This window comes from Thunnus thynnus, chromosome 2 (assembly GCF_963924715.1).
Source record: "Thunnus thynnus chromosome 2, fThuThy2.1, whole genome shotgun sequence".
Taxonomy (NCBI): domain Eukaryota; kingdom Metazoa; phylum Chordata; class Actinopteri; order Scombriformes; family Scombridae; genus Thunnus; species Thunnus thynnus.
The window spans coordinates 28,384,953-28,411,028 of NC_089518.1; the positions used below are offsets into that span (position 1 = coordinate 28,384,953).

At 39.3% G+C, this 26,076-nt stretch overlaps 1 protein-coding gene across 2 annotated transcripts; it reads left to right on the plus strand.

Moving 5' to 3' along the window:
• The first annotated feature begins 238 nt into the window (after window positions 1–238).
• Window positions 239–24,831, plus strand: si:dkey-178e17.1 (tricarboxylate transport protein B, mitochondrial). Of its 2 annotated transcripts, XR_010931896.1 has the most exons (10): window positions 239–1,212; window positions 13,694–13,801; window positions 16,126–16,225; window positions 20,164–20,302; window positions 20,803–20,887; window positions 21,034–21,138; window positions 22,200–22,315; window positions 22,443–22,516; window positions 22,911–23,231; window positions 23,615–24,831. XR_010931896.1 is itself a non-coding variant. In XM_067614625.1 (9 exons), the coding sequence occupies exons 1-9, from the start codon at window positions 1,101–1,103 to the stop codon at window positions 23,023–23,025; spliced, it is 954 nt and encodes a 317-aa protein (XP_067470726.1). In that variant the 5' UTR covers window positions 239–1,100; the 3' UTR covers window positions 23,026–24,831. The 2 variants fall into 2 exon arrangements, 1 of the variants encoding a protein (XP_067470726.1); XM_067614625.1 differs by having other exon boundaries at window positions 22,911–24,831.
• The last annotated feature ends 1,245 nt before the right edge of the window (window positions 24,832–26,076 follow it).

Below are 26,076 nucleotides of genomic sequence, written 5' to 3' on the forward strand. Positions count from 1 at the left end.
CAGGAGAAGATTTAGTCTCTTTAAAGCAGCGGTTCTCAAACTTTTTCATGTGAAGGACCCCTAAATGGACACAAAGATTTTTTTTTTATTACAGAAAGTACATGAAACCCATGACCAAAACAGTCATACATTCTGTCATTGTGTTACTTATAAATGGAATTATAGTGAAAATCAATTATCCTTGGGGGTCCCTGAACTCCACTTTGAGAGCCACTGCTCTAAAGGGTTCGGCCTTTATTGTTTGTGTGTTTTGGGGGGTTGGGTGGGGAGTTTTATAGCGGTGAACATTATGCAACATATATTTACTTCCATACTTTGGTAGAGCCACACTGACATTTTGGTCACCAAGCTGCTCAGACCTGATTGATGGTTTCAGTCCCTGTGAGAGCTGCAGCCTCTTTGTGTGGGAAGGGTGTGGCTGTCCTATTACTGCCTGCTGCACACTGGGCAATGCTTAAGGTTTTGGCAGTAAAAGATTTAATAACAGGGGAATCAGGTTTTATTCTTCCTCGCTGAGATGCTTTCATATGATAATCCAGACAGAGCGGAGAGAGAGAGAGAGAGAGAGAGGCTGCGCCCCGCCCTTCTTCTGTTGTGGCACAAAAGTGGCCGCTCTCCTCTCACCCTGCGCTCATACAAACACCCGGAGTGTGCCTCCTACTATCCGTTATCACAGACCAGGCTCCGTGATCGCTTCAGTTCACTCGCTGTCAGGTGAAATTGCCAAATCCCACGCTGCAGGATACGGATACACCTTTTCGTCCGCCCCTTCTTGCTTCCGGTTTGCTTTGCTCTCTTACGTACTATTGTCGTGATACAGAGTTACCATGGTTACAAATAACAGATATTGGATATAGAAAATCTCAACTTCCTTGACAGTCCCAGTATCCGCCCACTGTCAACAGAGAGATCCGCCAGAGTCTCCGGACGCATCAGAGATCACCTGCATCCAGGAAAGCGCACCAGGCAGCGGCGGTCCATGTGTTGCGCGCTCCAGTCGACTTGAAAAAAAAAATTTGCAAGCCCAACCACTTTAAGATAAAGCTCACGACATTTTAAAAGCTCTGCGTTGATTTGAGTGTGTGTGTTTTCTAGTAACAATGCAGGGAAAAGGCACATTTATTAGCCCGTTTCACAGACCGCGCTGTCTGGCGGCAGCGGCGCCGGCGGGGAAAGCGAAATTAACTCACCCGGGAAAGGCGATCCTGGCAGGTAAGTTCATCACATTTGGTCTTGCGGAAAAGTCAGAGTTGGTCATAATGTCACTGTGTATACGAGGAAGAGTGGTATGGTGTCACAGCTGGATAAAGCGGTAAATACTTTGTCTTTGCTTGTTTCTGGTGCGCATCGGAGCGAATAAGTGTCATAAATACTGGACAGATAGTATTAAGACAAAACCTTTAAACAACATAAAGCTTCCTGTTATCACATTATAACGAGAGAGATACTCTTATGTCCAGTCTTTAGCCTGCAATTTAAGGGAATGTTGAAATCCCATATTGTGTCCACAAACAGGCTAAGAATATTTGAATATTGTTTATATATATATATCATTTTGAAACACCACAAATAAAACACTTTGCCATGTAGACTACTTTAATCCAAAACATAAAAAACAAGATTGCTGTAGAAGAAAGTAAGTTCTGTTTGCTTTGTGTTTATTATTGTTTAAATGTTGCTGCAAAGATCAAGCCTAATTAGAGCCTTTCTCTTTCAAATGACACATTTCACTTCATGCTTCTGAGAGACTGGGATTTGTGGAGCTGTGTGAGCTGCAATTTCAGTTTCTAAACATAGACATAGAGCTGGTAAAACTAGATTTTAGAGTTCTGTCATTTTCCATCAACTACTGCCACTTACCCTTAAACTACGTTGACCCCTGTGACCCTTGAAGCAAAAAGGAAAAGGCCTTCAGAACTCAGTGTTTAAGAAGAAGAAAGCAGTTTTGTTCTTCTTCTGTGCCTCTGTTTTTGTCATGGTTGGGATCTTTAGCTGCTGCACTGATGTGGTTTTATCTAATCTAAAGATCACCTCTTAGTGCACTTCACATAATGCTATTAGAGCAGAGTGATGCATGCAGCGGGGTAGAGGACACTGAAGACATTCACAGAAAGGTCTCAGCTAATGTGTGATGGTGAGCAGAACACAAACAACACCTTTAATGTCGAGGCTCAAAGTTCATTTTAACCTCGGATGCAGCTGCTGAGAAGAGAAGTCTCAGTACAAGATCAGTTTAGTAGCTTTTATAGAGCTTTTTGTCATATCACATGATCCTCGTCAGCCCAGTTCTCATGGAATTGTAGACGTTCAAATTTCCAGTTTTCATCGAGGGTTTCTTGTACGTGTTGGCTTAAAATTTCCATGACGACCGGGCAAAATCCATCTGTTGATGATGTGATTGAAAGCTCCTGAAGAGCTGCTAAATGGACCTTGATTGTTCTCTCAAACTGTAATGTTGTTCTGTTAGTTTGTGGTTGTGGTTCTGCTCTCTGATACCATGGCAGTATTTGTCAGCTTTAGTTAGACTTAGTTTGATCTTCAACCCACCCAAAAAAAACTCAATTTATTCTTGATATAAATCATTGCCTTGATGCTGTGCACAGCAATGGTTTGGTATTTTTATTTGATGAATGACAGAAACAGTAGAACAGATTGATTAATTGATTGACTATTTCAGTCATGCTTGTTTGAGCCATTTCTGTGATTCATGGGTTTATCCCTGCTGAGGTTCAGAAACTCCCACCTTTCTCTGCTGCTGCTCGACCCTCTCATGTGTTTTGATGATCGGGGGGCAGCAGCTCCAGTTGATTTGAGAGGCTCTTGGAGGTGCTCTTGTATTGAGGCAACATGCTGAGATTTGGCAGCATGTTGTTGATTTCAGCCTTGTGCTCTGGCAACAGTTTCATGCTGAATATTTCATCGTTCTGGATGGATTCCTTTTGATTGAAGATTGAAAATGAACTTTTTGTGCGGATGCCAAATGAAGGGATCTAATAAGCGTTTACATGAAGAAAACCAGGTTGTTATGTTATTTAATGTTAATTAAGGCCGCAGCTAACGAATAATTTCATTCTCGATGAATCTGCTGTGGATTATTTTCTCGATTAGTCATTTGGTTTTTAAAAAGTCAGAAAATAGTGAAAAATATCGATGGCTGTTTCCCAAATCCCAACTTAAAATTTCATGTTTTGTCCCGGCCAACAGTCCAAAACCCAAAGATATTCAGTTTATTATCATAGAGGACTAAAGAAACCAGAAAATATTCACATTTATGAAGCAGGAACCAAAGAGTTTCATAGTTTTTCTTACTTTTCTTTCTTAAAAATTACTTGAAACAATTATGGCTGTAGGTGTGTGTGTGTGTGTGTTACAGGAGAAACGCTGGTTCAGTAATCATTCAGTACGTACAGTAAACACTCAGTAAACATTGAGTACAGTCAGACCTAGCAGCCTCAATTAGGTTGGGCGAGTTCAAACTTGTGTATTCAAAACACCCCTGTTTTCACAGGTAATTTGTTTGTCTGTCCCTCCCGCCTCAGAAAATAATGGATAAATCCTTGAAGGCTACTGATGCAGCACTTTTCTTCTTCTGAAAGCAACACAGAGATTATTCGACCAATGAGAATTTAGTTGGACGAGAGCATATCGACCAACTAATCGACCAGTCGATCAAAATAGTTGGCGATTAATTTCCTGTTAATGAACTAATCGTTGCCACTCTAATGTTAATGATTTACATAGCGACTAGCATCAGTGGCTTAACCCCTTTTGATATAATGAAAGTGAGATCAGGGTCACATGGTATGGAGTAAAAACAACATACACAATACAATAATGACAAAACACTGGCAGGAATGAAGTGCAACAAAAATAACTTGAACAAAGGTAAAACATTCTTTAAAAAGGCATCTAGTTTGCATATAACTGTTGGCTTATCTGACTGTAATAACAAAATTAATTCAAACATTGATGGACAGTTTAAAAAGTACTTCAACAACTAGTTTTCCCTTTTATTCAGTCATACATTCAAACTAAATGTACTTGTCTCATTCATTTCAATGGTTACAGAACCTTACAGCACATTTCATACACATGGAAATTCAAAGTGCTTTATATAATTCAATTAATTTAGATTTGAGAGCAATCTGTCTACCTGGGTCCATGTGAAGTTACAATAATGAATATAGAGGGAAAAAAACAAACAACTTATAATAATCTGTTACTTCTGTTTTCATACAATTAGTGATTTTCCAATTTAAGTTTAGTTTAAATCTAACATAAAGATCACACACTGACATAGTTTGAATTGTATCAAAAGCATAAAAAATGGATCATAAAGTTGGAAAAGTGTTTAGAGCTCATGATTTTATGGTGAGTAGAGTGAATGGAAAAAAAATCTCCTCTCCTGAGTCATGTCGTCCTATCAGCTGCTGAGAACTGGAAACCTTCCCATGGCGAGACCTTTCCCCTCCCCCATCAGCTGCCGGCAGCCTGATTGACTGGATTCGGCCCCGTGTTGCTCCCTGTTCACCCCACTGTGTGGTTGAGCTCGTCTCAGGCCTGTCTGTCCAGTTTTGCAACAGCGGAGCGATTGCATCCTCTCTGTCTCTGACTCTCCTCCAGGCCTCACTGACGAGGAAGCATTGATTTCTCACTGTCTTTCAGAGGTTTGGAAATGAAAGCTTGTGTCAGTGTGTGTAGTCTGACGAAAGGACATGTTTCAGAGCTTTGCTGGGATGACTCAGCGATAGATAAACTGCCTCATTGACCTAAGTCAAAAACCACGGCTGATACTTTACAGTGTCAGGATGAAAAAAAATCTTCTCACTCAGCTGTGGCAGATCATAAATCCAACTGACACCCCTCCCAGTGCTTTGACATGCTAATGTTACTTCAGATTTATCTGTTATGGTTAGCGGTATGTCTATGTGGAGGCAGAGAATCACTTGTACATGCCCGAAGGCTCCAAGTAGACAAAGCAAGAAGTAGAAGGTCAAAGCTTAATGCATTAGAGAGCCCACATAGACAGTGTTTGGGGAGGAGGGGTGCACATTGCACAATTCTAAAGCTTTTAGAGGTCTGCGAGCTCTTTTTGCTCCCATTGGTCAACTCAAGTCTTCTCTCAGCAGCCACTGGTGATGACTGAAGTTGAGACACGGAAAGAGGTCGAGTTTTTTCTGTGTGAGGCCTGAGGGGGAGAGAGCTGGATAAATGGGTCCTGATTCACTGGCTGTTGTGCATTCATGCACTGTTGTAGCTTTCATTTACAACCCGTCTGCTCAGGAGGGTGCACGGTCAGGGATGGAGAGCAAGAGAAAGTTTCTTTTATATCTCGATTTCCTGAATTTCCACTGAGACAAGGGTTGTTTTATGCCACTTCTTCTGCTCTCTTTGCCTCCTTTTCCTTCCCTCCGTCACTCTCTCGCTCCAGCCTCAGGGCAGCCAGTGAGGTCTTCTGAGTGGCTGTCTCCTCTCAGGCTCAGAGGGCTCGTCAAAAATGAGCGCTTACTCCCCGTTTCCTTGCGTCACAAGCGACGCACATAGTCCACTCCCCTCCGCTGTTCTGCTGCTCCCAGACCCCGAGTACCAGGAGGCGAGATAATAAATCACAGTACAGTCCTCTGTTCACCCCCGAGCCATCCCCACCTTAACAGCTTGTCAACTAGATGTTGCTTTCATAGACACACAAACACCTAGCAATGTAGAAATGAGTGTGGAAATTTATAATATAGGACGGATACCTCAGTATTACGTTTTTTTTAGAGGTTGATAAATGATCCAAAGCTTCATATTTTATCTCAGTAATTATAAATGACATAATATTAAACAACCCTTTTCCAAAGCATTCTGTCTTTAGATTGATTGTCTACCTTCCAGTCAGCCTTTGTTTTCCTTTCATTTAACGGTTTGCAGAGACTTGAAACTTGCCTGGTGATAGGTGATCCATCACAGTGAACAATTTGCTGCCAACATCTTTTGTCAAAGTTATGTAATCACAGTGTGGTAATCCATTTTCAAGCAAGTGCTTTACTGGTACATTCAAATACTCTCCAACGTCCACAATGTGAAAGGTGGTTTCCAAAAGACCCTGAAAATCAATGTTCTTAGGGGCGACAGGGTTGTTTTACTCTCTACCAACTCCTGAGGGAAATATCTGGCTCTTTAGCTGCTAAATGCTCCACTATGTTCACCAGCTAGTCGCTAACTTTGTCTGCTTGCTGTCCGGTGTTGGCTAGGTAGTGTATGGTGGCTTTTTAGAAAATGACACTACAAGAGCAGTGAGAGTGAGCCAAAACGCTCGGCCTCATGGGCCGTAAAACCAAAACAATAAGCTGAAAGATGCTACAATGCTGCGTAGAGCTGAGGGCAACAGCGGAGTCGAGTGATAATTCTCTGTGGGTTCATCAATACCAGCAACCCCCATCTCAAGTAGTCATGTGATAGTATGGTTTTCAGGGTGTTAGATTTGACAGGAAACTGTCAAATCTAACACAATCTATGGTTGTTTATTCTTTGTTTTAGGGTGTGAAATTTTGACAGCTGTTGCTTATGAATGCAGATCAATGCTTAACATGCTTAAATCTATGCTTAAAGATGCTTAAAAAGCAGACTGAATACTGTATGTTGGGTTACAAGCTTGTTTTGCCTCTCCAAGTTAATTTTGTAGTAAAAAGAACCCTCAGTGAATCCAGGTAGGTAATCAAATGTAGTTATGTAAATTTAAAGAAACCTACTTGTTTGGCCCTTGAAGTGAGTGTGATCAGGCTTGTCTACAACTGTACACACTGTCAAAACAACTTGAATGTAGTTGTCTTGTTCATGTAAATCTTTGTATAATCTGCATGCTACAGGCTTATAAGCAGTTAAAGCAGTTCCCATGTAAAATTAATCAACATCCCTCCTGTAATTAAGCATCAGTGTAGCATTGGGGACTGTTGTTCAGGACAGAGGAAGCGTAAAAGGCCAGACGTCAGATGAATAATTCTTTTCATCTTTTGCGTGAGGAAAACAGAAATATTACAAGTCTATTAATAGGACACCTCGTGTTTGAAGTACATCAGTCCTCCGGCTATGTTTGGACTGGAGATATGGACGTAATAACATCTTTCCCTCAAATTATCCCCCCATCCTCATCCCTCCAGAGAATATAAAGTGAGATAATACTCTAAATAAAGAACATCTGGATGAATAATAGATTCTGCTGCAAAACTGCTTATTAATTTTCACATGCACACAAGCATACACACATGGATACACATTGCTGACTGTTTTGGGTTTTATTGTTTGAGTTGAACTTAGCCAAAAATGGCAGCACTGCAAATTAAAAGTGGGTCTACAGCAGCAGTGCTTAAAATTATAGTCATCTACTCTACAAGGCAGCAAGCCGAACCGTCGACTATGCTGCCAGACAAAAAAAACAATATTTTAAAGGAAATGTAGCTTCAAATATGTTAAGAAACCGTTACATTCACGGGCCGTGCTAGAGTGGCAGTTCTATTTAAAAAAGGAAGTTTCTTAGTGGACCAGATGTGTTGGGTGCTCATTAGAGTTACTGAAGCAGGCAGGACAAGATTTCAGAAACTGGTCCTCCCTGTCAGCTGTCTGCTTGCTCACCTGGCCTCCTCTGTGCCTCTGTATTGGAGAACGAGTGGCTGTACATTTGTGCATCTTACATTCATGCATGTGTGTGAATGTGCACATACAGTATTCACTATATGTCCAAAAGTATATGAACACCAGAGCTGAAATCATTGATCTATAATTGACATAAATGCCACATGTTGCATAGTTCCACCTGCCCAGTTGTGATGATTAGCTGCTTTTCTTTGTCATATGTGTAGGGCTGCAACTAATGATTATATTCATTATTGATTAATCTGTCCACTATTTTCTCTGGTCCCCAAATGTCGTGTTTTGTCCCAACTAACAGTCCACAACCCAAAGATATTTAGTTTGCTATCATAGAAGACTAAAGAAACCAGAAAATATTCACATTTAAGAAGCTGGATTTAGAGATTTTTTGTAATTTTTCTGAAGAAATGACGCGAAATAATGAATTGATTGGCAAAGTAGTTGGCAAATATGTTTCTGTGACTTATCATTGCAACTCTACTTATGTGATGTAAACTGAATATCTTTGGGTTTTGGACTTTTGGATGAACAAAACAAGCAATTTGAAGATGCCTCCTTGGGCTTTAGTCTCAACATTTGATAGACCAAATAAATTAATTGATTCATTGAGTAAATAATCGGCAGACCAATTGATGATGAATCAAAATAATTTTTAGTTGCAGCACTAGTCCACACACTTTTGGTCTGGGGCTGTTTTTCAAGACTTAAGTAAGGTCCCTTAGTTCTAATTTAAGGAAATCTTGATGCTATTGCAGAGAATTATATTTTTGACTATAGTATGTTTCCATCTTTGTGGCAAAAGTTTAGAAAGCACTCTCTCTTGTTTCAACACAACTAGGCGCCTGTGCACAAAGCCAGGTTAAGACATGGTTTTCCCATTTTGGCATTAAGGAACTTGATCTCAACCCCATCCAACAGCTTTTGCATGAACTTGAACGCAGACTGTAAGCTAGGCTGTATCATCCAACATCAACCAGAACTCACTAAGGCTGGGGGGCAAATCCCTGCAGCTAGGTGTCTACAGACTTTTGGCCCTGCATTGTATAAACTGTGGGGTAGCAGCATGAGCTGGGGCCCAGCTGTGAAGTCTACAGTGAGTCAATTAAATTATAAATTTACTTTTTATGGCCAGAGAGTCAGTGTGGTACCTTTTACACAGTCCATCAATTTTTGCATTCTGTGTCTGATTTATTAAACTGCTGTTCAGCTTGTGGAAGTTTCATGTTTGTAAGGAAGCAGCTTTGTGTCAGGCACTACACTGTTTTTCACTCTGAGTATTGCTCCAGTGCTGTTTCCATTTCTTTTCCGTGTAATAGTAAGTGTCAGCGATCTATGTGGATGCATTGATTTTATGACACAGAGTGGAGAAGAGTAGTTGGATGATGAGGAGGGAGGAAGGAAGGCGCTGCTGAGAGAAAAAATAAGAACAGAAGTGGAGAGCGAGCCTGTGAAGATAAAGATTAATGGCCATTTTGCTCATGTAACCCACGTTTGGCAGCTCTACTGGAGTCATTTAAGTTGTCACCTGTAAATGTTTGAGCGGATATGTGTGTGTGTGTGTGTGTGCTCTGCTGCAAAATGGACTAGAAGACAAACAAGCTTCATTTCCTTCACAGGCGCTGTGTGTCTGATGAGGATTGATCATGTGTGCTGTGTTTGTATCTGTTACTGACTTGCTGCATCTGAGTGGCTGCTGGTTGGTTTTCACGGGCAGCTTCGTCTTGGCTGAAAACAGATGAATGAGGTTAATTGTTTCTTCTTCTCCCAAGACACACTGACCCACTGAGCCCGGATCATCACGGTTAGAACAGAGCGTTTGTAAAGCTCATGTGATTTCTGTTACGTCTCAGGAGGCCACGTTTACTCACTACTTCACCAGGATTACAGGAATTACAGCTTACATGCCTGGCACTTAAACACTGTGCGTGTGATCACATGAACGTCATGATTCAGCTTAGTTACTGTTTACTACGTGTGCTTATCAGGTGAATCCAATTAACGAAAAAGTACTCAATGAATAGTCAATGAAAAACTCAAAATCATGTTTGACACAGTGGATAAAATTAGTATGAATAAATATAATGCTTAGTTGGACCAAAATACAATAAAACTTTCAGAAAATATACATTCTCAGGTATTTAATTTACAATAGATTTACATGTAAAAGTTGTAAACCACAACATTTCGATATTAGAAATCTCGTACAATGCAATGATATGGAGAGACAATAAATTAGTATATTAAGTTGTGGTGCAGCCTTAAGTAAAAGAAATGTTCCCTTATCGATTTCCTTTATTAAATCACCTCTACTCACAGTGAAGGAGATTTAAGTGGAGAGAAGCAGATGATTCAGAGGCTTTTTTGACTTTGAGACGCAACCCAAAATCAGAAAGACGTTCCTAATGTTTTGTACATTAAAGGGGACATAACATGCTTTTTGTGATTTTCTGTCTTTTATATACTATCATAATGTCAGATGTTAAACATGGTCAATGTTCCAAAACTTGAGGTTAACGTATCTAAAAATACACCCTCTGACTGTTAAAACTTACCCATTCTTACCAGTCAACGTTGACCACTCGCATATTTTGAAATCAGATTTTGGCTCAAACACGTGAAGATGTATTTCAGAAGTTGACATTTTGAGTAAAGGAGAAAAAGATATGAAATCCTACGATTATTGTTTGTTTATGTAGCCTCCGGAGCCGCTGGAAGTCTGCCGAGGGGCAGCGTCTGGAAACTAACCAATCACAACAGAGTGGGTTCATTGGGAGAGGGGCCTTAAAGAGACTGGAGGTAAAACAGCCTGTTTCAGACAGAGGCTGAACTGAGGGGCTGCATAAAGGAGAAGTATAAGAAAAATAAAGAGTTTTTTATAAACTGTAAATCATGCAAAGGAATTCCAGTGGAGCCCCAGAATAAAAGTTTAGACCTGGAAATGTGCATGCTATGTCCCCTTTAAGTATGTATGGAACTTTTTGGTATTTCACTGGCTAATTTTAAGTCGTCCAACATATACCATGGGTTAAATATATGATTATATCTCAAGTAGAGACCCTGCTTCTAGGTGACGCAGTGATAAAGCTTGTGTTGGCAGCAGTGACACGAGGAGAGCCACACTGAGAAAACAAGAGCTTAATGACACATGTGCATGTTTATAAGAGAAACACTGCTTTACTGGGGCTGTAGTGTAGAAATGATTTAGACTTTTAGTCTGAATACACTGCATAATACATCTCCTTACAGGTGATAAGACTCATATGTAGCCTTCAAGACTTATTTTTCTTTAAGTAAAATAAAAATTCTGCCGGTTTTCTTCAATGCAGCTTTCCTTATATTGTGATTTTTCTAAAAAAATCAGCGTCAATATCTTGAAATAAGACACGAGATAAGTTAGATCTCTGCACAAAATTCTGCAACTAGTTGATCTGAAAAAGAAACAGGTGAAATAACCTTATTTCGATGTTTAACTGTACTCCACTGAAACAGCTCTCCTGAAGGTCTCAAATGACATTTTAATGGCTGCAGATGCCGTAGACTGTTCTGTTCTAGTACTATTGGACCTTAGGGCAGTGTTCAATACTGTGGACCATCACATTCTGATCCACAGGCTAAATTACCTGGTGGGCATCTCTGGGACTTCATTGGAGTGGTTCTCCTCATACCTCACAGATAGATCTTTGTCAGTCTGTGTAGGTGAACTTGAGTTGGACACTGCAGCTTTGTCACGTGGTGTCCCCCAGGGATCAGTCTTGGGACCCATTCTATTCTCCATATACATGCTACCACTAGGACAAATCATCAGCAGTTTCAAGAACATCTCCTACTATATGTACGCTGATGACATCCAGTTGTACTTTTCATTTAAACCTAATGAGCTTCACAAACCCTCTGTACTTAACAACTGTTTAAACGCAATTAGGAATTGGATGGCAAACAATTTTCTGCAGTTAAATGCAGACAAAACTGAAGTCCTAATCTTTGGCCCTGACAATCTTCAGTCAGTAATCAGGCAGAACCTTGGTGCCTTATCTTCATCCTCCCAGTCTTGCCTGCGCAATCTTGGTGTAATTTTCGACCAATCCATGAGTTTTGAAGCGCATGTTAAGACGCTAACTAAATCATGTTTCTTTCACCTGAGAAACAGCCAAACTCCGGTCTGTGGTATCAAGAAATGAAATGGAGATGTTAATACATGCTTTCATCACATTTGGACTACTGTAACTCTCTTTTTACTTGTCTTAACAAATCTTCCATACAACGTTTACAAACTGTGCAAAACGCTACTGCTAGGCTTTTAACACAATCTAACAGATGGTCACATACAACTCCTATTTTAATCTCATTGCACTGGCTCCCAGTAAATTTTAGAATTCATTTTAAAATTTTGGTGCTCACTTATAGAGCCCTACATGGTCAGGCTCCACAGTACATTAGTGACCTTCTGCACCCCTACACCACTAGTCGAGCTCTTAGATCCTCCACCCAGGGCTTTCTAAGTGTACATCGTACACATTTTAAGGGGGATCATGCCTTCCAGTCAGCAGCCCCTAAGCTTTGGAACACTCTTCCAACAAGCTTAAGGTCCTTGGATAATGTAGACTCCTTTAAAAAGCAGCTAAAAACCCATTTGTTCAGACAGGCATTTGGGTAGTATGTGCTATTTTATCTTAGCTTGTCCATTTTATCCGCTCTACTTGTGTATTTTATCTGGTGTCTTTGCTTTTCTTTATTCTGATTTTCTTTTATTGTATTTTTATTTCACTTCAGGTATAAGGTGCTATATAAATAAACTGCTTGCTTACTTGCTTATGCCTTGTGATAGATTTGAAGGATGCTTTATCACATCAATTCTACACAGTGGGATTTGAAGATGGACATTTTTCACATTACACATAGTGCATTGGAAACATTTTTAAATGAAACTTTTGCATCTGAGCTTAAAGTGTGGAGATAACTGTATTTGCTTCAATAACTAGATAGTAACATCTAATCACAGCTGGTAATTCCCAGAAATAGAAAAAAATCACAACCACTTTCTGTTGAAACCACTTGTCCTTGGGCCAGTGTGAGATGAAAGAAAGGCATTTCAATTTTTCACTCCCTGTTTGTTGGTCTGTTGTGGTCTTTTGGTAGTTTCATTTCGGGTTCCTTGACTTGGCACAAATGTACATAATGTGCAGTAAAATGTTCCTCATAATTATCCAGAAGAATTACTTTAGATTTTAGGAATTTCTCCCTTCATGGGAGTGTGTGTGTGTGTGTGTGTGTGTGCTTGTGTCTATTACCACATGATGTGTGAGCACAGTGTGCCTGCGTGTGTGTCATTGAGTTAATGGAGGGTCTTGGGTAATGGAGCCCCTCCCTGCAGGCTGTGCAGTTAATTTAATTAATGTCAGCCTTCTCCGCATCCTCCAGCCTTCCCTTGTGACTCATCTGTATTGTCCGTTAGCTTTGCTTTTGGACACTCGTCCTCATCTACTCAACTCATCGACTGTGGCTGGTTTCAGGCCAAACCCTGCAGCAGCCACTCACACCTCCATTCATTGATTTTCCCACTGTATATTTTACTTTGTACAGTCATACACTAAACGCATGGTTTAGAAATTAGCCCCACATTTGACAGGTAGCAAAATTTCCTCACACAACCTTCTCTTGTGATGACTGTTCATTCCTCAGACAGCACAGTCGCTGTGTAGTTTAGCTGTGGCAGCATTTGATTCATCTTCGCGCAGCTCGTTACTCTTCCTCCCTCAGCAGCAGTGCTTTTAATGTTTATGGAGGGAAAGCCATTTGTGGAGTCACTGTAATGATCCATGACGTAATGGCACCACCTTGTAATTCATAAGGGGATGTGGCACTGACTCAATCTTGGTAAGGCTGCAGCCAGGCAGATATGGTATGCCCGGCTGTTTAGTCAGTAAGTCAACAAAGCTGCCTGACCAGTGTGACATTTTTTTCATTCTTCACTGCTCACTTTTTGATAAGTTCCAGTTTCATCTATGCACATTTTTATGTTCTTTATATTAAACTAAATCTGCTCTGATTTCTGTGTTTCCAGGTGGAATTGCAGGTGGCATAGAGATCTGCATCACCTTCCCCACAGAGTATGTCAAGACACAGTTACAGCTGGATGAGAAGGCCAACCCGCCCAAATACAGAGGAATAGGTGAGTATGATGCGTGTGTGAGAGAATATTTTTGATAGTGCTCCCTTATATTGAAAAAAATTCTCAAGACTCAAATTTGAATGAAACTGAGGTAATAATTCACACTAAATATCAGTGAAATATTAGTTAAACCAACATGTTTCCATTCATCTGACTGATAGTAAAGTCAAGGCAAACCAATTTACCAGAGTTGGGAGAGCTGTTTATGTAAACGGCAGTAGGTCTTTTCCTTATTTTAGATGTGATCACCTACAAGAGTTAACATACTTTGTGAGATCTGTCCTTTTTTAATAAAGAGCAGTTATCAGTTTAGTGTCCTAACAGAGGACAAAAAGAAGATTGAGACTTTATTATGGATAATAAATGGAAATTAGACAGTGTGTTTCGTGTGTACTCCATGCACGAGAATCCATTTCGGCTGTTGTTGTGGTTTCTTCTTGTTGTTTTGCACTTTAATATGATGCAGCTGACACGCAAATGCAAGTAGGATTCAAGTATCTACATGACACATCTACTTTACTACATGACACACCCACTAGGTTAGGTTTATACATGAGCAGTGAGATGATTAGGGTTAGGGGCCAGGAGGGTGTGTTGTGTAACATGCTGTTACGGTGACAACATCAGGCAGGGTGTGTCGTGTCGTGTCCTGTAGTAAAGCGGGTGTGTCTTCTAGATCTGCAAGACTGCGGCTTGACCCTTCTCCATAAAAGAGTACATACTTCCGCTTACACAGAGGTTGTCAATTGAGTAGGCGGCCCTTCAGTGTGGCTCAGGACACAGTTGCGTACACACTGCCAAAAGAATGTGGCCATACAGTATGCGGCCCAGACCACCTCCGAATTTCTTTAAAACTAACTGTATAACAACAATAGGATTGTGGAAACTCTGGAAACATTGTTGAAAACAATGGACCCCTGCCTCAGGATGCTATAATGTAAACTCATACAAACTATACATTTTTGCTGACTCCATTTAGTTTTGGTATTTGTCTTCCACCACCAAATTAATTGAATTCAAATAAGAAATAACAGTAACACTTCACTAAGTCCCCCTATTTAGTTTATAAACGTAACACACTATAATGTAGTTATAAGCAGATGTAAGGATATTTAAAATGTTTATTAATGTACAGTATATGCCAACAATTAAATTATTGTCATTAATTATCTGTCTGCCTCCATCTATCTATCTATCTATCTATCTATCTATCTATCTATCTATCTATCTATCTATCTATCTATCTATCTATTTCTCTCTGTCTCTGTCTATCTATTCGTCATCCTGTCTCTTTGCCTCTCTCAGGAGCTCATTATCTAATTACCCATCATCCCAAGGTACATTGGGGATTCTGGCAGGCTGTCACTGTGCTTGTTTATATGACATAGTACAGACCAGTGCACACATGCACACTCACCATCCATGCATACCAGTGTGCACAAACACAAACACAGATTCTAATAAAGTTGGCTGCAGCTCTGAGGATTGGATATCATGCTAATGAGCACTCAAGACAGCTGTTGCTTTTTCTGCTCAGTTGTGCATTTGGCTGGCGAGCAGAACATAAATTACTGGACTGATATTTCCAAGAGAAGAAGCAAGTTTAAAGGAATACCAAGGTTGGTACCAAGGTAATATCAAGGTTTGAGGGGCCCATTAAGTGATGAGAAACTAGACTTAAATAGCATCCGCATCTCCCTCGATATGTGGTTTTAGTTTTTATCCACGTAAACATTTACATCAGCAGCTTTCTGCAACTGGCAGTGCACCAGAAATAAAGGACAGATGTTTCAGGTGTCTGTGCTCTCATCACATTTAAAAATAGCAGGTGTATTACCTTCAAAACAGGGCAGAAAACAGCTGCACTAAATTCACCATCCTGTTGAAAAGACAGATGCTAGTATAGCAGCTGTGATCTTCTTTATGTAAAGGGTCAGTTAACTCAAATCACAAAAACATATCTTCTCATTTACCTCTAGTTTTATTTAGCCATGCAGATAGTTTTGGTTTTACTTAGCCAGGTTTTTAGATATTACTGTAGTGTGTGGGAGTTTCACCGTCATCCCCTTACAATGGGGAAGAATTGAGTTTTGTTTGTTTCTTTTAAGAAAAATAGCAACATTTCTTTCCAGAAACAGTGTCCTGGTTACTGTGGATAATCCACAGACAATACTGTCGCCTGTTTTCATTGAAACTCATTTCTACCAAAGAAATAATTCCTGAAAGTTTTCTACAGCACAGAGGTTTGCTTCTGAGAACGTATCAGAACAACAACACACTGCAGCTTTACGGTAATATGTGTGTGTCTGTGTGTCCTCTTCCAGGTGACTGTGTGAGACAGACGGTACAGGGTCATGGTGTCAAAGGACTGTACAGAGGACTGAGCTCGCTGCTCTATGGATCTATACCCAAATCTGCAGTCAGGTATGTGACAAACTCTAAAAGAGTGTTAGAATAGAAAAAGTAGAAGTACAAGACTCAAGCAGAGGTAGTATTAGCAGGGATGTATCTACTTAGGTAAAAGTAAACTAACTGATTTGAAATGTAAAATTAACTTCAGTCACTTGCTACACTGTTAGAAATAAAAAATAGAAATTACTCAATAAAATGCATAAAAGTAGAACTCCTCTTTGTGATCCAGTTTTTGATAATTCTAGGTAGCTCTTCAGTATTTCTCCTTAACAGATCAGTTTTAGGTGATATGAGGTCTTACATCTGTCTGTAACCTTTGACCTTCAAACAAATAGTTACTGCTATTTGTACTTGCAGAGTAGAGCTGACATGAACTGAACTCACAAATACACACAGTTATAAATTTCCCTTAAAATCCTGCTGCTTATCACTTAGCCAGTTTTTTTTGCAATCTTTCCACATCTACCTTAGCATAAACATGCATACACATGTATAAACAAGTACATAACAAATGTATTTATGTCTGTTGCTGTATAGCAGATATAATCTTACAGTAACATAGAAATATGTTCATGTTTGTGTAGACTCTAAACATAAATATACAAGATATTTCATTTTTAGCCATTTGGATTTCAGGAAACAACATAAAACTGTTAAATGTTTGAGTAACAACTGCAAGTAAATAAATAAACATTACAACTCGTTATAATATAGACTATATTTGTGTGCAGAAAAAAGCTGAAATAAAACGAACACTGTTAGCTTTTACCTGGAACCACTAACTCACAGACTCCAATTATGCTAGTCCATTACCCACAATGCACGGCATAAATGCCACACTGCAGTATAATTATGTTTTCTTTTACAGCAATGACATTTATCTACAGACAAGTGTGCACAGTGCAGTGCATGTACACACACACACACACATACACGCACACACATACACATACACACACTGCACAAATACTGCACAAAATGCTTTTTTTTTGTCACCCTCTTTTGGTCTCCCTTTCTTTATATCTTCTCTCCCTCTATCTTTCTTTCTTTGTGTGTGCATGTGTGCATGCGTGTGTGTGTGTGTGTGTATGTGTGTGAGTGTGAGATGCTGGAGGGTAGAGCCTGTCTGTACGAATGAGAGACAGGTCCAGCCAGGCGGAGCAAAGATGCCACTCAAACTCAGGCAGGGTCTCAATAGGAGTACAGAGAGGGAGACTTGTGTTGATACTCTGTCAATGAGCGTGTGTGTGTGTGTGTGTGTGTGTGTGTGTGTGTGTGTGTGTGTGTGTGTGTGTACATATGAGTTTGTCAGTCAGCTTTCAGCACTCTTTCCAGAGGGAGTCAGAGTGGTGTTGTTTCTACTCTAAGGCTGGTTTTCACTGAGAGGTTTTCACTGATGTTGTTATGTGACTACATTGTATTTAGAAATACATATAAATGCCTACATTGTGTTTAAAAATATAACCTTCGGTGGGAAGGTTGTAATCGTTGCAGCTTTAAATATGTTTTTGTTTCAGTTATTTAGGGCAGTGGTTCCACTTTTCAACTAACAAAGCTACTGTATATCTACCTGTCATTACAATTTGAGTATGTTTATGAGTTACAAGATGTTCAACCAAATTATTATTTTAATTTAATACTTTCTAGAGGGCTGAAGAGATAAACCTATTCAGTAATTCACAAGAAAATATGAAATATTAGAGGCAAGTTTTGTGGAACAGAAATATGTTTTTTCTGCTTTCCTATCTTGTTAATCATCTCATGAACCAAAGGAAAGTGAAAAAAATAATAAAAAAAGCAAACATGATGGAGAGATTAAAAGCCATTGAGAGGGGAGCAGTTAAATTAGATTTATAGAGAATACTTTGGCACTTTTCCACTGACCACCGCTTCCACTGAGCCAATTTTTCGATCCGTTCTTTTCTTCCTCCCTATCTCTTCCTCCCCCTTCCTATCACTCCAACCCTCTTTCTCTCCCATCCCATTAACTGATTGCCTGCACACCATCACACGCCATGCAGTCTGCTGTTGGGTTGTCAGAGAGAAAGGAGAGGGATAGACAAGGAAGCCTTTGACCTTTTCCTCCCCTTAACCCTTCATCCACATCTATATCCCTCTCTCCTGTCTGCCTCCATTATTTCTTTTCTATTCCCTCTCCTTCCCTTTTCTCTCTCTCCTTCACCTCCTCTTCTCATCAGCAGAGCTGACCTTGTAGAAAGACCCTTTAATGAAGATTGGGCAGCACTCTGCTGTCCAGAGTGACTCATCTCAGACTGTGGATGTCGGCCAAAGCATGAAGGGTCATATTCTAAATGTTAAGTGTAGTCCACTTTAGTCCACTCCAAAATGGGAAGGGTGACTTATTAGAGTAAATTGGCAAAGGAGCAGGCCTGGCAGCAGGATATACGTATCTCTCCAGCAGCTTTTAATGAATAGCGTTTGTTTCAGAAGGTGAGTTATTAAGTGTGATGCCATCTCCTTAAAGTCTGAGCAAGCTTTAGGGAAGTACACGTTCTCATTTTATAGGTTGTTTCTTCCTGCTTGACAGTGGGAGGCAGTTAATTGTGGGGAACCAGTCTTTCAAAAACAAATACCAAAAAAATCTGTGTGAGGAATGACGACAGGAGAACAGATGTGGAAGGTTAATGAGCAGAAGAAAATCTTGCAGTAGAAAGGCAGACGGAGAAGAAAACTCCACTCACATGAGCCGAGGGATAAGAAATGAATTCTGTTAGACCCATGAGGACGGCAGGTAGACGGTCTGGGCAGATTGAGAAAAGCCAGAGAGGAAAACAAAGCATTCATCAAGAGCAAGTGTCTGTCCTCCCCCGCCCCTTTTGCTAAATGTACCGGGCAACGTCCCCTCTTCAATTCAATTCCATCTATAAATAACCTTTCTTGCAAAGGACTCGCTGGCACAACATTTTCTGATTGCACTGATACACAAACCACACCTCTCTCTCTCTCTCTCTCTCTCTCTCTCTCTCTCTCTCTCTCTCTCTCTCTCTGTCTGGGCTGGCTGGCTTCCATGGCAGCTGTTGCTGGACACTCATTGGCTACTGAGACACGACAATTTATGGGTGCATCTTTAATGAGGACGCATGCAAGACAATACAATACAATAAAAGCCTTAAGCACATTGTGCACTTCCAGCAGTTTGTCAACAGTAAAAAATCTGAGTCGGACAGAAGTTTTTTTTGGCTTGAGATGAATACTGCTTTTATTTGTACTCAGTGAGACATGAAAAGGAAACTGGTCTTACATCTGCTTAAACATCCTCCTCATCCTCCTACCAGATTTCTGCTGATGAAGGGCAGCGCAGTTATCTTCTTATATGTGGCTCCTTTTTCATAAACTATGGTTAATGTCATAATACAAGCACCTCATTGTCTTCCCTTGCAATATTACCATTTATGTGTTATTATTTTATTTATCTACTTTATGTAATGTCTTATGTGATTAAAACTGCGTTGATCAGATTGCAGAATGGTCTCAGCTTCATAGGAGAGAAATGCAGCTCCAAAAAAAAGGAGCAAATCAGAAAATTTTTTGAAATGTCACTTCAGTGGAGGGATCTTCAGACAAAAAGACAGTAACTTTGAAAGATATTGAATTGATTTAATTAATTCGGACAACTGAGGCTTAATAGTAGCTTCAAATGACCTTCTAAATACATTTTTGTACAGAAGGAAGCTTGTGGATTTTTTCCCCCATCACTTACATTGAAAACACATTATGAAGGGATCTTCTAATGGTCAGTATGAACAGGAGGAATGATTGCAGCAAGAAAAGCATATGTCAATGTCTGTTTGAGCACCTGACTGTTTTAGACTTGAAAAACTGTGAACCTATCCTTTAATTTCTGATCATTATTCACTCGACCTGCAGCGGTTTTGGACACTCCTCCATTAACTTTTCCCATAATTCCCTGCTGGTTTTGTTCTCCTTAGGTTTGGGGTGTTTGAGTTCCTCAGTAACCATGCAAAGGACGAGTCTGGTCGACTGGACAGCACCAGAGGCCTGCTGTGTGGGCTCGGAGCCGGGGTGATGGAAGCTGTTTTGGTGGTCTGTCCCATGGAAACTGTTAAGGTATGTTATAAACTGCACGGAATTGGATTAGTTTAGATTAGATTAGTTTGATTTTTAGTGTCATGCACACTTGGTGCCCAGCCAGCGCAAATGTGCATGAAACATCTTCCCATCACACTTGAGAATTTGTGATCTTTTGTGTGATAAACATGTGCATTAAGAGGATACAATGCTGGTTTTCTAAGCCTCACATAAATATTTTTAACAAATATAATTTGTTCATTTCTCGACACAAATGAAGACGTTTTTATATAAATAACTATTCTAAGCTAATGATAGAAAGTAAAACTGATTAAACCACATAAATCAGGTCTGGAAATCACAAACTAGCTGATGTCTATTACACTTGCTGTCAATCATGCATCAGTCTTTTTAAAAATGTCAATTAAGATTCAATAATGTCTGCGCTGTTTTCACCATCCTGTATCTGCTTTTTTTTTTTTAAAAAGTAAAACAACATTTCAATACTCATCCTGTTCCCTTTTTTGAAATCTCTCAAGGTTAAATTCATTCATGACCAGACTTCAGCAAACCCCAAATACAAGGGCTTCTACCACGGAGTCAGAGAAATCATCAGAGCACAAGGTAAAGACCAGCTTCAATTCATAGTTTACCTGACATCTACTGGTCAGACAGGGTAGTGCAGCTGAAAATAGTGTCAATAATTGTACCATCAATACATCAAGTTGTTTACTAAATGTGAAATATCCTTTGTCTTCCTGCTTGCACAGGTTTGAGAGGGACATATCAGGGTCTCACAGCCACCGTCCTCAAACAAGGATCCAACCAGGCTATTCGGTTCTTTGTGATGACATCTCTGAAGAACTGGTACAAAGGTCGGTGTGCATTAGGCTGTATGTGTTTGTCTGTCTATGATTATAAGAGATCTTTGAAAAAACACTACTCAAAGAGGCTAGAAAATTAGTTTAGGTGCATGTTAGTAGCGATTTGTGTTTAAAGATTTAGTCAATTAAATCTTTTAGAGTCATGAGTGACCCAAGTGACTGAGTATAGTCACTAGTATCTGGTTGTCTGGATCAATTCTTTCCTTTAGATCTCATGTTCAAAGAATATACCAAAGAGTAAGTTTTAATTTAACTAATTTTATATTTATTAGAAACTCAATAAGCACAGAAACAGGCATGACATATATGAATGCTATGATCATTCCACATTTCACATATTGTCGTATATTATTGTCACATATAGGCAAACAAATCTACACTGAAAACACTTGAAATTTTATATAAACCTGCTCTTAACATTTTGGGCCAGAAATCCAACAGCTTCCACAGCTGACAAATTTAAAATAAATATAAACTCCTGAGGTATGAAAACTTAGTAAAATATGTTAATCTTTGTCTTGTTTATAAGATTTTACATAAAACTGCCTCTCCTCCACTTCAGACATTTATTATGCAAAGAACAAGCATTCAGGTTACCAGATGTACCATAAGAAGAGAATTCATCATTTCTATTCAAAGAAGCACTTTCAGTCAGTCGGCATTTTCTGTGATGTGTATTCGTTATGTTTCTGTTTGGATTTTACAAGATGTCATTTTATTATAATTTTAGCTTAGGTTTTCTTTAACTGACTCATTTACAGTTCTTTTTTTTCTGTTTATTAATGAGCAGTGTCCCTGTCAAATAAATAAATACAATAAAATAAGACTCTCATGGGAAGCAGAAGCCACTCTGAGAAAATGTAGATTACACATACAGATAGATATAGGTATATTGATACATAGTGTTTAATTGGGACACAGTATATTAGACACATTTATTATCTGAGATCTAAAGAGTTTGCAAATTGCCTGCAGGATTTCACCAGCTACTCACCCTGTGACTGTTCATACATGTTACTGTTGCTGAGTCTTCTGTTTTGTCCTTTCACCAGGTGATAACCCCAATAAAGCGATTAATCCTTTAGTGACTGGAGCCTTTGGAGCCATAGCAGGAGCAGCCAGTGTGTTTGGAAACACCCCACTAGATGTCATCAAGACAAGGATGCAGGTACATACATCCAAGTGCAGGTTCACCGTTCGTGTTCTTTTTTGTGTTTTCTTGCTGGTGTCCTGACGTTGTCACAACATACTGACATTGATTAGGAATAACAATGTTTTCCTTTTTCTCTCTGAAGGGTCTGGAGGCACATAAATATAAAAGCACGCTGGACTGTGCTGTTAAGATCCTGAGATACGAAGGCTTGGCAGCGTGAGTAAACCTTCACTTTGTTTGGTTTGGTTTGGTTTATAGTGTTGGTTTGACAGCAGACATTTTATCATGGTGATCCTCCGCTGTGTTTTCAGTTATGCTCTAAACACTTGGCCTTGGTTAATCCTTAGAATTAATGCAGACATATGCAAAACATTAAAACAAAAAGGGAACATGAATTAAATGCAAATGTTTACCTTCAGTAAACCTATTTAATATTTAGTCCAATTTATTTATTCATCCATTATGAGTATAATGTTTTGTATTTTTTAAGATGTTTCAATGTCTTGATCTGGCTATGTTTTACTGGACTGCCACTGCATCTGGTTAGGCGTCAATAAATGTAACTTCTTCTAAATGCCGACATTCATTCTCACTCTCTGTCCATCTCTAGTTTCTATAAGGGAACAGTTCCTCGGCTGGGCCGTGTGTGTCTGGATGTGGCCATAGTTTTCATCATCTATGAGGAGGTGGTGAAGGTCTTGAATGTAGTCTGGAAGACGGAATGAACAGCTGGACGTACATAGAGAGTGGCGGCTTCCTGCTTCCCTTGCTTCAGACACAGATCTGAGTTTAGTAGACCTCATAAGGGGGGTGAGACAAGAAGCTGAACTTAGATCGGTGTCAAATGCTAACAAGGAAGTCAAAAATGCTCATAGACAGGAGCCGTGGAGAAGAAAAGAGGCTCAGTGTTGCCCACATCTGGAGAGTTGGGGTAAATATAGAGCTTGCTGCTCAGCACTGACAAACCTGACAAGACCAAGGGTCAATTTTACAAAGTGGGATTAAAAACGCCAAATAACAGAGGAAAATGGGCTGCATCCTAGAGATACTGATGTCTGTATTGAAACTAAACCTGAATATTGGTTCAAATATGTTCAAACTTATTGTTGACTGCTGGTAAATAGCATTTTTGCAGATATTTCAGAGCCTTTTTTCAATTTATCTGGTTCATTTTCTTTGTAAACCTACTTTGTAAAAATGGCCCCATTCAGTGAAGGGTATTATTTGTTGTCATTCACAGCTGTTTTACTGATGTATGCGGTGTCATATTGGATTTTCTTGATTTAGTGTTGCTCTCTGTTTCTTCTTTTAAAGCCAGAGGAGCCAGACTGCAGCAGTTTGCAGTTTACAGTCATATAAACTGCAGTAACCTCCATAACTAGGCCTTTAATAGAATGATTTTACATTTATAATATGCTGATTATTTTTATACAATGTAGATTCTAATTTAACTTACTATCAGGGTTATAGTTTTATTGTAAAGTATAGAATATTTTATTCCCGTGCCAAATGCCAAATTTATTAAACTATGAAAGTGTATTCAGAGTAAGAACATGCAAAAGTAGCATAATGATATTAACAAGAGAGGATTATTATTATTCATATTGTGACCTATTTTATCAATGTATTTATTTAAAATTGAATGTTAAATATCTAGATGGTTGAGAGACAGTGTGCTGTAAACTTGTGCCACTTGTGTCAAGATTGTTTTATATTTTCTGTTATCAGGTCTGGTATAAAGGTGTTTTTAAGATGTTTAGAAAAAAAATACTTAATTGCTGTATTTCACTGTGAGTCTAAATGACCCAACAACACTGAGTCATACAGACAAAGTAAAACTCAGACCTCTCTTCCCCTCCAATGGAAGCAGTGCAGTTATATCCTAACATCCTGCCACGGGATGATTATTTGTCTTCTGTTTACATTATAATTAGTTTTCAATCTCTGTGATTCTCTCTTCTACATACATTCCCTACACAATCTGTTGAACATCCATTTCCAGTGCCATGTGTCATTCAGGGTTTGTTTTTACTTAAAATTTTCTCACTCATGTGCCTTTAACTCATCTGTGATTGACCGCTTAACCTGTTTAACTCTTAATCATGTTACTGGTAATTTGAGATTTCTGAGGTCCAATCATGTTGTTTGTTATAAAATAATGTATTAGAAGTTCTTCCTTGCATCACCAATAGTGACATTTAAACAGTCATATGTATCACTGTAATGATTGTATTCAAGTAATGATGGATTTTAGTTTCTTATTTCTGTTAGAAATGATGTTCATCGTTATTTTGTATTTCTCTGTTTAGCCAAACAAAATGTACCCTATACTGCCACATACTGTAGCCAATAGCAAGTCAATGTATTTCCGAGGCTGTGCGTATACGGGTGTGTGTTTGTGTGTATGTGGGTCTTTATGAAGCTTGTGCAATAAACACCGCCCCCCCTCCCTTTTGTCCATGCTTAATGTAAAGGCTTTTGTTGTAGGGGGGATTCAAAACTCATTAAAACAAGCATCTGAAAACTGGAAAGCATGCAGACTGGCTGTTGTTTTTTATCCTCGCTCTCTCGTTTCGTCTGTTGTTCTGCCCTTTTGGTTACAACAGATCATGTTGGGACAAACCATGGGGGGCAGGTAGGAGAGGAACTGAACAGGGGACTCATTGTTCCAGTCTTGGCTGATGATCATGTTGGGTGATTCAACTATCCATCTCACTCTCTCTTTCTATGACTCTCTGTTTTTTAGTCTCTTTTGCAGTCGCTCACACACACTTCAAAAACAAAGAAATTTGACATCAAATAGTTTCAGATTTCAACTGATTTTTTCATGACCTGTGAAGCTATTTTGTTTATTCCCACTTGTTTACTCCCTTGTGTATCATGGAGTGCAGAACACAAGAAACCAATATGTTAATAAAGCTCATTTTCCTGGATGAGCACCTGGACTGAGAGCAGAACTGTGAACTCAGTGACAACACTGACAAAGAAATACAGAACATGCCAAAAACTTTAATCTTAAACACTGGGGGGAGCTGTTGCCAGAGCCTGAAACACATCTGTGAATCTCTCTCTATCTGGCACACACAACAGTGATGAGAGAGACCTCCTCTCTCTTCATATCTGCACAATAGGGCTTTATGAGGAGGGCCGGAGCACCTACCAACCTCCCTTCATCCTACCATCATCACTCCCTCCTCCTCCATCTTTCCTTTCGGCTGCTGGAGAGAAGATTGGTCCAAAATTGCCTAAAAAAAAAAAAAAAAATCTCTCATCAGTCTTCAGCCTCACAGGCATCAAACACACAGCTCAGGCCTTGAGATAATCTTTGAACTCCAGAAAAGTTAAGATTTCCAGTTTTTTAAGAGCAGTCAACTAGTGCCTTGATGGCCTCAGCTCTTATCCCCCAACGTGTGCTTCACATAGAGAGGTGGAAAGAAAGTAAGTGATCCTGGATATGTACTAAAGTATTTTCTTTTCTTTTTTTAAAAGTTAATACTTTTACTTCACTGCATTTTAGAAGGAAATATTTTACTCATACTCTATATTACTCTTCACTATCTGTTGGATGTTACTGTGTATTTTGCAGGCTAAGGTTTGTACAATGAATTTTTATACACTGTTAAATTTTAAATACATACAAACAGGGAATGTTTTTATTAAAAAGACTGTAACTGTGAAAGATATCCACTTTAATTGACTAACTCAGATGGCTGAAGACTCATATTAGCTTTAGACTAAACTTTTAAGTGTATTTTTGAAGAAAATGAGGACTGTGG

What these genes read in the sequence shown, in the direction of transcription:
- si:dkey-178e17.1 (XM_067614625.1), top strand. Translation starts at nt 1,101, where the DNA reads ATGCAGGGAAAAGGCACATTTATTAGCCCGTTTCACAGACCGCGCTGT. An exon ending in GCCCAAATACAGAGGAATAG is followed by an intron (nt 13,802 to 16,125) that starts GTGAGTATGATG and finishes GTCCTCTTCCAG; the next exon opens with GTGACTGTGTGAGACAGACG. An exon ending in ATACCCAAATCTGCAGTCAG is followed by an intron (nt 16,226 to 20,163) that starts GTATGTGACAAA and finishes TGTTCTCCTTAG; the next exon opens with GTTTGGGGTGTTTGAGTTCC.